Raw genomic sequence first — 12,428 nt, 5'->3', positions numbered from 1 at the left:
AGAAGAAATGTATTACAATATAAGAGAAAACCTAAAAAAAAAATGAGGAAGAAGAATGAAAGGACCTAATACAAAATGGAAGAACCAACAACATTGTTTTAGAACTCGAAGCTTTCTCACTTTTCATTATTTTTTTATTTCAAAATTGATTTGCAGAAGTGAGATTGGGCAAAAGTAATACTTCCAGCAAGTTTTAAATTTGTTGTGGTCTCATTTTATTTTGACTGTTGTGATTTTTAAAAGGAAAAAAAGAAATAAAGTAAGGCTGTGATTTTGTGTAAAACAAAAAATAGTGTGAAGTTTATCAAAAAATGGCCAGAGATATCGATCCCTGGTCCCCAGGAGTTTTATAAAAAAAAAAAAACAAATGTGGCCCGGAGAATAGATCGCTAGTCCAAGGAGGTGGGATGAAACTTTGCTGATTCCCTTTATCCTTGAAGCCATCTGCATGACTGTGTATTACGTTACAATATCAAATTATCTTACAGTTAAAAGGTTTCCCATTATAAATTACAACGTTTGGGTGAGAGTTATGATTCCCCGGAACCCACACAAGGCACGGTACGAGTCTTCAAATTTCTTGAAGTAACAACAGTGATCTGCCTCGCACCTTGAAAAATTAGCTTTCTTCATAAAGCTGTCAAACTTTAAATACCACTGTCTTGGAGCCTGTTTTAGTCCGTACAGACTGTTTCGTCATTATATCATGATGTGGGGTGGTATGAAAGGACGCTCCTGAGTCAAGAACCCAAGAGTCTATCGGGCTGTCAACCGATAGCAACAACGCATCGCCAATGTCTTCCATAGCAGTGTTGATTCCAGCCCCCTTGTTGTCCTCATTCTTTGGCGCCCTGCAGTTCTTCTTGAAGTGACCTGGTTTTCCACAGTTCCAACACTCAAATGTTCGTCCTGGTCTGGATTGACCTCTGCCATTCCTTGACTTCGATCTGCCCCTATTTCGGTTGTTGTTTCTGTCATAATTTCTGCTTTTGTTTTCAACATTAAAAGCAAAAATCGTCGATGCCTCTCCAGAATCTGTCCTGCGCACTTTCTCAGCAAGGATACGATCCCTAACATCGTTGAACTTTAGTTTGTCGCTACCAATAGAATTACTAACCGCTGCTCTCATTGGCTCCCAACTATATTTTAGGGATGCCAACAAAATTAGAGCTTGCACTTCATCATCGAAGTCAATTTTTACCGATGACAATTGATTTACAATGGTATTGAATTCATTTACGTGTGCAGCAACATGAGCATCTCCAACATCTTTAGATGAAATAGTTTCTTCATTAGATTGGACAAAATGAGAAATAAGAATGAAAGGACCTGATACAAAATGGAAGAACCAACAACATTGTTTTAGAACTCGAAGCTTTCTCACTTTTCATTATTTTTTGGTTTCAAAATTGATTTGAAGAAGTGAGATTGGACAAAGTAATACTTCCAACAAGTTTTAAATTTGTTGTGGTCTCATTTTATTTTGACTGTTGTGATTTTTAAAAGGAAAAAAATAAAATAAAGTAAGGCTGTGATTTTGTGTAAAACAAAAGGCAGAGTGAAGTTTATCGAAAACGTGGCCAGGAGAATCGATCCCTTGTCCACGGGGGTGGAATGCAACTTTGCTGATTCCCTTTATCCACGAAGCCATCTGCATGACATTATGGTATGTTCCCATGTCATATCATGTTATAGTCAAAAGGTTGCCCATTATACATATAACGTTTGGGTGAAAGTTATGGTTCCCGGAATCCATACGAGGCACCGTAGATCCGCCCCTGCTTGCCTGTGGTGGAATACATGTGTAATTGAGCTAGGATGCGAAGATTATAAGTTCGAAAATATTGCCTTTTAAATTAATAGGTTATATTTTATTAAATGGATTTTTAAAGATAAATATAAAATTTGAATCAAAATTACTGCGTTCGATCAAAAACATATCTTAAACACTAGCTTCGTCTTGGATGTATGTGATTCCTTCGCTTTTAATCAATAATTTTAAATTTAAGCCGAGAATAAAGTCAGTCTGGTAGGGAATAGTTTCTCATTCAATGAAGCATATATAACGTGAACGCAAGGTAATCAAACAAGTAACCGGATTAGTAGGACATCATTACGGATATCAGACACGATAGAAAACAACAAAAAAATATGAATATTGGATGATGGTACGAGAAAAGGAAGGAGTTGTAGTTGTAGTACAGTCGGTACATTTATTTAGTAGTAGTTGTAGTATAGTCGGTAGTTGTGGTACAATCGGTACATTTATTTACTAGTAGTTGTAGTATAGTCGGTACATTTATTTAGTAGTAGTTGTAGTATAGTCGGTAGTTGTGGTACAATTGGTACATTTATTTACTAGTAATTGTAGTATAGTCGGTACATTTATTTAGTAGTAGTTGTAGTATAGCCGGTAATTGTGGTACAATCGGTACATTTATTTCTAGTAGTTGTAGTATAGTCGGTACATTTATTTAGTAATAGTTGTAGTATAGTCGGTAGTTGTGGTACAGTCGGTACATTTATTTACTAGTAGTTGTAGTATGGTCGGTACATTTATTTAGTAGTAATTGTAATATAGTCGGTAGTTGTGGTACAGTCGGAACATTCATTTACTAATAGTTGTAATATAGTCGGTACATTTATTTATGTGTAAGAGTAGGTACGTAATGATTATTACTGGACATCCTTTGCTTCGTGCCTCTCCGCATCACTAAAAGGAAGGGTGATAAACGTATGTGATAACTGGAAAATATTTAAGAGCATTCGTTTTCTCAAATTTGGATGGATTGCGGAGAAAATTAAGGAAGAGAATATACTCCCTTTTGTCACAATGTATTATGAAGCTACTAGTGCAAATGGACATTTTATGTCAATCTCCTGATGCTGATGCTAGTTGGTGTCACACTAATCTAGAAATGATTTAGCCTTTATTTATGTCCACTTTTGTACTACCAAGTTACTTAAAAATTGATTATAACTTTTGATTGCAAACACTTAAAGATAACTTAGAAAAGATGATAAACGACCTTTAGCATTAATAAGTATGTCAATGTATAAGTTATAGGGAAAGCTACACAAATTACCCATCAATCCCAAACTAATTACGTCTCTTTATCCCTTTGGAATGTAATTATAATTCTGCCCATTCGGTTGAAAATAATTACCCGATCTACCCACATTCATTCCTTAGCAAAGCCTGATTTATGGGGTGAGACTTTTCTCTTTTCCTTTCCTCCTCTTCTGGAGCACTATTTATTCCAAACAAACCAAGGCTCCTCATTAGAGCTGTCAATATGGGCTTAGCCGGCGAGCCGACCCAACCCAATTTTTTATTTAAGTAGGGTTAGATTAAGATTTTTGGCTCATATAGAATTGAGGCTCAAAAGCACAACCTTTCTTAGCCCGCCAGTCTCAAGGGTTGGGTTGAGGCCAGAAAATAATAATAAATTAATTATTTTAAAAAAATTAAATTAAACAAAAAAATAAAAAGTAATGAGAAAAAAGAATATACTTACTACTAAGTAATAATTAGAAATTGGAGTAATACTTCTAAGTCTAAGAATTTATATTATGTTTAATTTCTTTTGAACGTGATCTGAATTACTGATTAAAAATAATAATTTATATTTGTTCTCTTATATTTTATTCTATGATATGAATTTGAGCAAGAATGGGTGGTAGAAGATTCTATTTCATATTGTAAAGGTTTCATATTTAAATTGTACCAAAAATCACTTAGAAAATATTATTTCGGAAGACGAAAAAACTTAAAGGGCTAGCCTATCCTAACCCGCGGCCCGTTTAGGGCAGGATTGGACTGCCATTTTGCAAACTCTTCAATTAAAAGGGTCTGCCCATTTAATTCTTTGACACAGCTCAGCCCCTTTTGACCCCACTACTCCTCATTATTAATCTTTACCCTTTCTAATAGTTGACATTGGGACATGCCTTAATTAGGTATTTGTGTCGAAACGGTGGCATTGCACCGACTTTGTTTTGAAGATTAGTAGCTAATCTATCTTTTTTTAATTTTTTTGTCCGTTTTTCTATTTTTCATTTGTCCTTCTTTAATTGTCTTTTTAAAGATAAAAATATTAACTAACTATTTTTAAACTAATAAATATATAAATATTAAAATTAAATGTATTACACTACAACAAAATGTAATTAAAAAAAAATACCAAGGTTACTAACTTATTTATTAAAACATAAATTAATATAAAAAACTTTTTATAACTTTTTTACGAATACAAACAAAATTTATATATATAATATGACTGTATTGGAAGGAATGAATCAGTCTTTGATGATATCCTGGTTATATATTCATACACTGTGTGGGTATCATAGAGGACTGAGGAGCGTTTTTTCCCGAAGAAATGAACTACTCATCTATGATACTCTGGCAGTATATGAATATACGGTGTGGGCATCATAGAGGACCAAAGAGTGTTTTTTTCCGAAGAAATGAACTACTCCTCTATGATACCTAGCAGTATATGAATATATCGTGTGGGTATCATAGAGGACCGAAGAGTGTTTTTTTTAAGAAATGAACCAATTATTTATGATACCCTAGCAGTATATGAATATACCATGTGGGCTTCATAAATGATTGAGCAGTGTTGGAATGAATCTGCTATTTACGATAATTTGTTAGTACATGATATACCAAATTCGTATCATAAAGAACTCAACGTTTTCTTGAAGGAATGGACTGTCAGTCCTGTATAATACCTCACACGAAATTAACATTTTTGTTTTCTTCTTTCTTGTCATGCACTTTAAACATTCCATATTTTAAGCTCAGAGAGGTCTGATTCTAGAAATCCATCGCTTACATAACTATCCTTAAAAAATCTATACATGATGAGGAAAAAGACCAGTCACCACTTGTGTTTGAAATGCGGATAAAAGAGAACAAGTTTTACACTGATTGTCAACCTTTTATAATCTTCATTGTTTATTCGGACTTGGAATAGCAATGTGAACAAGTTTACATTACCATTGATTGATCAAGAAAATATGAAATTTTACACGAATCATAAAAAAAAAAGGACAGACAGTTTTCACAACTCTCTAGAATTTCAATAATTGTGATCAAGAATCTAAACAAATAGATCATATAAACAGGTATTAACCTAATAAAAAACCCCAAGAAAGATTGATACTCATTATTATCAATCAACACTTCAATTTTTTGTGGGGATACTGAGTATTCACAAATAACTATTTGCATTAACAAAAAACCCCAACTTCTTTCAATACTAATCCAAGAAAATGAAAAACCAACAACAAACAACTAGTAATGAGTCCCCAAAGTGATTCCGCAAGAAAAACAATATTGACAATAGGACATGCATCAAATAGAAGAAAGGGGATGGCAAAAAGACTATTTTTTTCGTCACCTTTGGGTATAATCTTTGGAACTACGTCTCTGGAAGCCATTTCAAGCAAGTGAAGTTTCTTGGTTTTCTATTTCTCATAATCTTTTTTTTTTCTATATGAATTTTGGGGTGATCACAGATTGTGAATGCAAATAGAAGGGTTAATATTTGGTAGAGTCTTATAGTGCGCGTAATGTGTCTCTTTCTTTATAACGGTCAAATTTTCATATGTGGTAATAGGTTGGTTTACGCAAAAGTCCTTTGTTTAGGCTACCAATCGGATTTTGTCCTTTTTTTTTTTTTTTTTTTTTTTTTTGTAACTAAATGTATTGTTTACGAAGCGAACAATTCAGTACAAACTCCCAAACAACCAGTACACTCTATCCTCCTATGCATAGCTACTTTCAAGAATAGTAATTCATTTGAGCTAACTTGGCAGCAATCTTCCTATTCATGGATGCACGAAAAAAGACTTTCTGGATAATTTCATATATCGCCCTTCAGATTTGACTTCTAACACTAATTTCTTTTGTAGTTTCACGATATTACGCTTAATTATTTAAAAAACAATTAAAAGATGTGTAATTTATTTTTTAAATTTAGCATGACTAATTATTTTTTAAATCATTCTATTTAATTACTTCTAAAAATTTCCTCAAAGAATTTAATGAATTATTTGAATCTCTTTGCAAAGAATAAAGGAATTTCACATTGCTACAAACGAAATTGTAATTTAACCTCAAAAGTCTTATATACACTTTACCTTGCATCATGAAAACTATAGCAATGCAGTGCCATGGAAGCTTATTCTGGTGCGATGGTGCTTGAATATCCAGTATGCAGTTTCTCATGCTCAATATTGAAATACCGAACAATATGATTCTAACACTATTGAAAACAAAATTGAGCTTACCTCAACTTATTGAAAAAAAATAGCTCGCAAAGGGAGAATTGTTAAGAACATATAACGAGACCACAACTACTATGGGGCTTAACATGTTAAAACTATAATCTACATATAATATAAAGCTAGACACAGACAAGGTGATGTGATACCTCTCTATGACCTCCATTCAAATTTATCTATTTTTCTAAAATTTTTGATATTTTTTCCTTCTTTTCTTTCATTTATCACTCAATTTATACAGCTAAAAATATTTATTCCTCCCTTTTAAAAGTAACTGACTCGATCAGATGTGCCCTTTTCTTTCCTCAACATGGCTGGACATGTTTTAACATATTAATTATAATTTCAGTTACTAACTTTATGTCATGAGTTACAAATTTAATTTACAAATATTGAAGGGGTCTTCCCAATTAAACATTCAACATCATTATATACTTTCACAAACTATATGTATTGGAGTAGTGAGTATGCGTCAAAGCTAAGGTTTTTGGAATTTCGTAATCTCTTTTTGTTTATGGGTGATGCAATTTGTCCTTACTTCTAATGTCCCTCAGTATCAACATTCAGTCTGAGATGATTTAGTTTGACTCTACGGGGAAGACAAAATATGAATCAATTGCTTTTCATGATTTGGAAAATAAATATTTCGATGGCAATTTGAAATTTCAACAGTAAATTTCTTGACTATATATAACATCCTTTATTAATTGATTGATAGAAAGTTCTTTACCTTTTGGTGTCTTCAGGCGAAGTATTTCCGAAAGTAAAAGCAAGGAAGGAAGCCAATGTATACATGGATGTTGCTTAAAAAATATGCATGTAGCCTTTAATAGTTATGTGAGTCAATGTTCTACCATTGCCTCCAGAACCCTAGCCCCCAATCTTCCCCCCCCCCCCCCCCCCAGGTAAGACATGAAGCACAACAGCGTTATTCCCAATGGTCACTTCAAGAAGCATTGGCAGAACTATGTAAAGACATGGTTCAATCAGCCTGCTAGGAAAACAAGGAGACGCAATGCTAGGCAGCAGAAGGCTGTGAAGATCTTCCCTAGGCCAACTGCTGGATCTCTCCGACCCATTGTTCATGGACAAACACTAAAATACAACATGAAAGTCCGTGCTGGCAGAGGATTTTCGCTTGAAGAACTGAAGGCAGCTGGTATTCCCAAAAAACTAGCACCAACCATTGGCATTGCTGTTGATCATCGTCGCAGGAACAGATCCTTGGAAGGTCTACAAACCAACGTCCAGAGGCTGAAGACTTACAAGGCTAAGCTAGTTATCTTCCCAAGGTGTGCCAAGAAGGTCAAGGCTGGTGATTCTAGTGCAGAGGAGCTTGCTACTGCCACCCAGGTCCAGGGTTCATACATGCCTATTACTAGGGAGCAGCCAGCTGTTGAACTTGTGAAGGTCACAGAGGAGATGAAATCATTCAATGCCTATGGCAAGCTGCGAATTGAGCGTACAAATGCCCGACATGTTGGAGTGAGGCAGAAGAGGGCAGCTGAAGCTGCAAAGGACGAGAAGAAGTGAGCAATTTAGAATTGTTCTGTAGTCTGTTAAGCATTATCAACTTTCTAGTAGACCTTGTGATGAAGGTTTATTCATACAATCATTTTGAGGAACTTATGTTTTTCATGTTATTCAATGATTTTGTTTTGTTTGTGAGATAAAAAAAAAAAAAAAAAGTTATGTGAGTCAATTACTTTAAAAGCCTGTGATAGATGTAAGAATGTAAAGTTAATTTGTAGTTTTCATAAATCATTTTAATTTACACAAAGGTTGTTTATTGATATATCGAATTGCAGTCTTCAAGTTCTTCATTTTTCTTTTAACTGATTAAAGTTCTCCAGATTTTCATAAATCATCATTATTGTCGTCTAGAGGGATCGAGTCCTTCGAGCTTATTACTTGAATGCAGAAAGTTGATTAGAATAAAACTAATTTGATAAAGTTGTTGTCTTTTACAATCCATTTTTTCTCGTGAGAGAAATTTATGTTCTTCTCTGAATCCTGATTCATTGTTTATTAATTTTGTCATTTATCAAGGGATAAATCTTTGGAGCATATAAATGTGTTAAAAATTTAGGCTCCTAAATGTAAGTTGTTTAGCTTTTAAACTATGCAATGCTGTTTAGTGAAGTTCAGATGCAATTTTTTTGGTTTTATTTTCCATCCTTTAAATTAATTAATATACAAGTTATAGATGTTTACAATATTATTTTTGTATGCATATTCATAATAATGTTCGTTTTCACTAAATTTTAAAAAGGGATTAAATATCTGCAAAATTTTCAAATTTCTTTGTAAATTTACTATAGTTACTTAAAATAGAAGTAAGCTTTTCCTCCAACAACTTATGCATTGTATAATGTGGACATAGCTTCTTTTTCATCGGGATGAATTCTTGTAACCCTAATTAGTTTATTAGGTGGAGATGCAGGGGATCGAACCCTATACCACTCGCATGCAGAGCGAGCGCTCTACCATTTGAGCTACATACCCAACTGCCATTTTATTGTTATCATACTTTAAATATTCGATACTACCCGACCCATAAAAAACTCCAGTGAGTTCACACAAAACAAAAGTAAAAGGAAAATACTAATTTGCATATGGCGTTAATTAAAAAATCCCGTACAGATCAATATTACGTACAGAATATGTTGAACTAAGTAACAATTTCAATACCTTAAAAACTTTATAGTAGTGTATATACGCACTTACATTACGACATCCAAATACTTCCACATAAAAATGACTTTATTTATCTCCAACTTAAGAGTAATGTCATACACCAAGCAATAGTTAATTAGCTCCCTGGGGAATACACTACACACTTACACTACGACATCCAAATACTTCCACATAAAAATGACTTTATTTATCTCCAACATAAGAGTAATTTCATATACCAATCAATAGTTAATTAGCTCCCTGGGGCATCACCAACAAGCTTGAATTCTTGAACTTCCTTGAACTTCTCCCATTCCTTCTCCCAAATCTTGGTTTCATATGTTTTCTTCTTTCCACCATCAATTGCCTCGAGTGTTATATAGTACATCATTCCTGCAACTTCTTGTTGCTTCACACCCAAAACCTTCACAAACTCCAAAAGAGCATTCTGAAATACAGAGCACATGTTGTTCAAAATGAAAGAATTATAAGTCATGAATACTTAATAAACTAATTCTTAATAATGCATTTGAAGAAGGGACGAAGTACAGTTCGTTAGAACTCAGTAACTCAAAATGCATAAAGTTTAAATGTTGAATTCATCTCTACTTTGAAGACATCAAAAAGAAAACATTTCAGATTATCTACCTAAAATTTAAAAAAGCTTGAAGTTTGTGCATTTGCAAAGCTGATTACAATTGAATACTATAAATTTATATGCAAACCACTTTTTTATCCCCACATGTATGATTAACACAGTTCAACAATAACAACAACATACCAGTGAAATCCCACAATGTGGGGTCTGGGGAGGGTAAAGTGTACGCAGACCTTACCCCTGTCTCGGAAAGGGAGGCTGTTTCCGGAAGACCCTCAGCTCAAGAGAAAACATAAGAAACAGTCAGATAAGCACAAGTAGCTCATAGCAAAATGAAAATGAAACTAAAGAAAGCGAATAAGTCACGATAGAGCAGTCTTATAAAAGAAAGCAGTAGCTATCAGAGATAAATAAGATAATTGAAGTACAAGTAACAATACATAGTAGCAAGCACCAAATGACAATAGACTACATATCAAAACTGCGACTATCTACTAACCTTCTACCCTAATCTGAGTCCTCCATAACCTCCTATCTAAGGTCATGTCCTCGATAAGCTGAAATTGGATTATGTCCTGTCTAAGCACCTCTCTCCAATCTAAGGTCATGACTAACCCAATTCATTTTTCAATATTCAAGCATAGTAGAGTTTTCTTAGTGTAAAGAGTTTAAAATGTTATGAGGCTACATGTTACTTTCTTATACAATTTCTTAATACAAAAGTTCTTTGTTCGTTGAATGATTAATTATGTTACTTACAAGAGTAGTACTTTGTAAGTTGCTCTTCAGCGTATGGCTTATTTGGTTGGTCTAACAAATAGAGTTGTGCCAGAGCTAATCCAACATAATCTTATTTTTAGTAGCAACATGGGATGTAATGAGTTTAAGTTCCGTTGGATCCAGAATTAATTTTAAGTGTGGAGTGGAGTTCAAGATTCTACCGATAACCGATTTTATTTATTGGGTTTGAAATCTATTATTATACTTGTTCAGTGAATTTTTTAACATATATAAAGGGTTTGAGCCAAAGTTGTTGAACTTATCAAATCTCGTAAGTCATACTCTACCTCCGCCCTTACCTATAGGCTACGACCAGGGGCGGATCCACCCTTTAGGGTGGGGGTGGCTAGATTGATAATTTTTTTATATACCTATGTTGCAATATGCTTAAACTAGGCTAAATATTTAATCCTGCCACCCTCAGTTGCAAATTAGATAAAGGTGTCATGGTTGGTAGACACAAGTTTGAACATTTTTCGACTCCCATCTTTCTTTGTGCTTTTTAGTTCTTTTGTACCAGTAATTCCTTTTTCAGCTCTCCCAATTTTCTATTTATCTTTTTATTATTTATGTTGCCTTTCCTCTATTCTATTGTTTTATTTGTGATATCTGGCGAGAACACACAAATAGAAACTTCAAAATCCCTTAAATTAAGCATTTATCTTAATCTCAAATATGTGAGTATTTAATCGAAAAACGTGGGTCTCAATGGGAATTTTGGATTGAGATCAAAATTAATTTTTTTTTTTGTAATTTCTTTTGTTTATTACTCCCTCCGTCCATGTTTAATTGTCTATATTTAACTCGAGACACTCTTAATAAACAATAAATAAAATGAGAAATAAATTGGAGTACTTAATAATAAGGGTAAAATAGGTATAGAAAAGTAAATTATGTCTTGATTTTTCAAACTATACAATTTACAAGTAAAAGTTGTCATATATTTTTAGTATAGTGGATAAATAAAAATGGACGGAGGGAGTGTATTATAAAAATTTGTGTTATTCTATAATGGTTAAATTCAATTTAAATCAGTTTACTACTTAAATTATGATGGAAATTTCGTAAGCATTGCTTAGAAAAAATATGAAATTTATGATTTATTTTTGAGAGCTTGTAGTTTATCTAATTCTACATTTACTTATGGGGTGTAATTACCTATTGAAGAGTTTTTCTATTATTTTTCTTATTTTTATTGGTGTTATTCCCTTATTGAAAATGTTATTTTACTTGTGCAAGTTCAACTTTTTATATACATAAAAGATGCGAGTTCCTTGGTGAAAATGTTGATTTTATCTTATTGTCAATGGGTGCGATTCCTTATTTAAGATGCTAATTATGTTAGTTTCTTGATTTTTGAAATTTAATTTTCATATTTGTAAATAAAAAGACCTATTAAGTGGACCCGAATAAACTAAAAAGAGATGGATCTGATCCAAATACACGTTCCTAACATTGTGACACCTGTCACCTTCAAATCCTATATCCGCCTCTTGCTACGACATCAAGTAACTCTTAAAAACAAGCTAATATAGTTGTGCAATAATTTGTGATAGCCAGTTAAGTCGAACCTTTACACTGCTAATATGTATAACTTAAACCCGTGATCATACCAGAGCATATGCTGTTAAAGAAGAAAAAAAGGAAGAGTGCAAAATGAACACAATCAAACAACATAAAAACTGTAGAAACAGTGGTATCATTAATTATTAAGGCCAACATCATCGGACTATTATTTAAAAACACAATCAAACAACATTAAAAAACAAGAACAAACAAAATCAAATCCACAAACAGGAAAATCCATCAAATCTCTAACTTTTAGAAGAATAAATAAATAAATAGTAACCTGTTTCTGATTAAAATCCTGGACAGCAAAACGAGCAAGATCTTGGTACTTAACGCTGTTTTCGGATCCTGCAGGAACATCGGTAATACCTCCTATGTTTGCCATCGCTGCGAATAATTAATTTATTGGGCTGTAAGAAGAAGAAATTAGTACAGTAATATTTTTTGTAATGAGAAAATGGCTATAAGTCTACATTGGTTTTTATAGAGAAAAAAGGGGAAGATGACG

General features: G+C 33.2%; 2 protein-coding genes across 2 annotated transcripts; one reads left to right on the top strand and one right to left on the bottom strand.

Moving 5' to 3' along the window:
* Nucleotides 1-7,165: 7,165 nt before the first annotated feature.
* On the top strand, nt 7,166-7,962 carry LOC132603444 (large ribosomal subunit protein eL13y-like). The gene has a single exon (XM_060316511.1). It carries the CDS (start codon nt 7,210-7,212, stop codon nt 7,828-7,830), a length of 621 nt encoding a protein of 206 aa, XP_060172494.1. The 5' UTR covers nt 7,166-7,209; the 3' UTR covers nt 7,831-7,962.
* Nucleotides 7,963-9,042: 1,080 nt separating this feature from the next.
* Nucleotides 9,043-12,428, bottom strand: LOC132603451 (cysteine proteinase inhibitor-like). Its single transcript, XM_060316520.1, has 2 exons — nt 12,201-12,428; nt 9,043-9,421 (listed from the first exon to the last, which is right to left on the bottom strand). Exons 1-2 carry the CDS (start codon nt 12,303-12,305, stop codon nt 9,227-9,229), a joined length of 300 nt encoding a protein of 99 aa, XP_060172503.1. The 5' UTR covers nt 12,306-12,428; the 3' UTR covers nt 9,043-9,226.

Source organism: Lycium barbarum, chromosome 1 (genome assembly GCF_019175385.1).
Source record: "Lycium barbarum isolate Lr01 chromosome 1, ASM1917538v2, whole genome shotgun sequence".
Classification (NCBI taxonomy): Eukaryota; Viridiplantae; Streptophyta; class Magnoliopsida; order Solanales; family Solanaceae; genus Lycium; species Lycium barbarum.
The sequence above is the reverse complement of the archived record's forward strand: the minus strand, read 5'-3'. Positions and strand labels throughout refer to the sequence as shown.

Bases quoted from the DNA above. Each gene is read 5' to 3' on its own strand.
- LOC132603444 (XM_060316511.1), top strand. From the start codon at position 7,210: ATGAAGCACAACAGCGTTATTCCCAATGGTCACTTCAAGAAGCATTGG.
- LOC132603451 (XM_060316520.1), bottom strand. From the start codon at position 12,305: ATGGCAAACATAGGAGGTATTACCGATGTTCCTGCAGGATCCGAAAAC. The intron at 9,422-12,200 runs GTTACTATTTAT...TCTGTATTTCAG, and splicing joins AGGATTTTAATCAGAAACAG to AATGCTCTTTTGGAGTTTGT.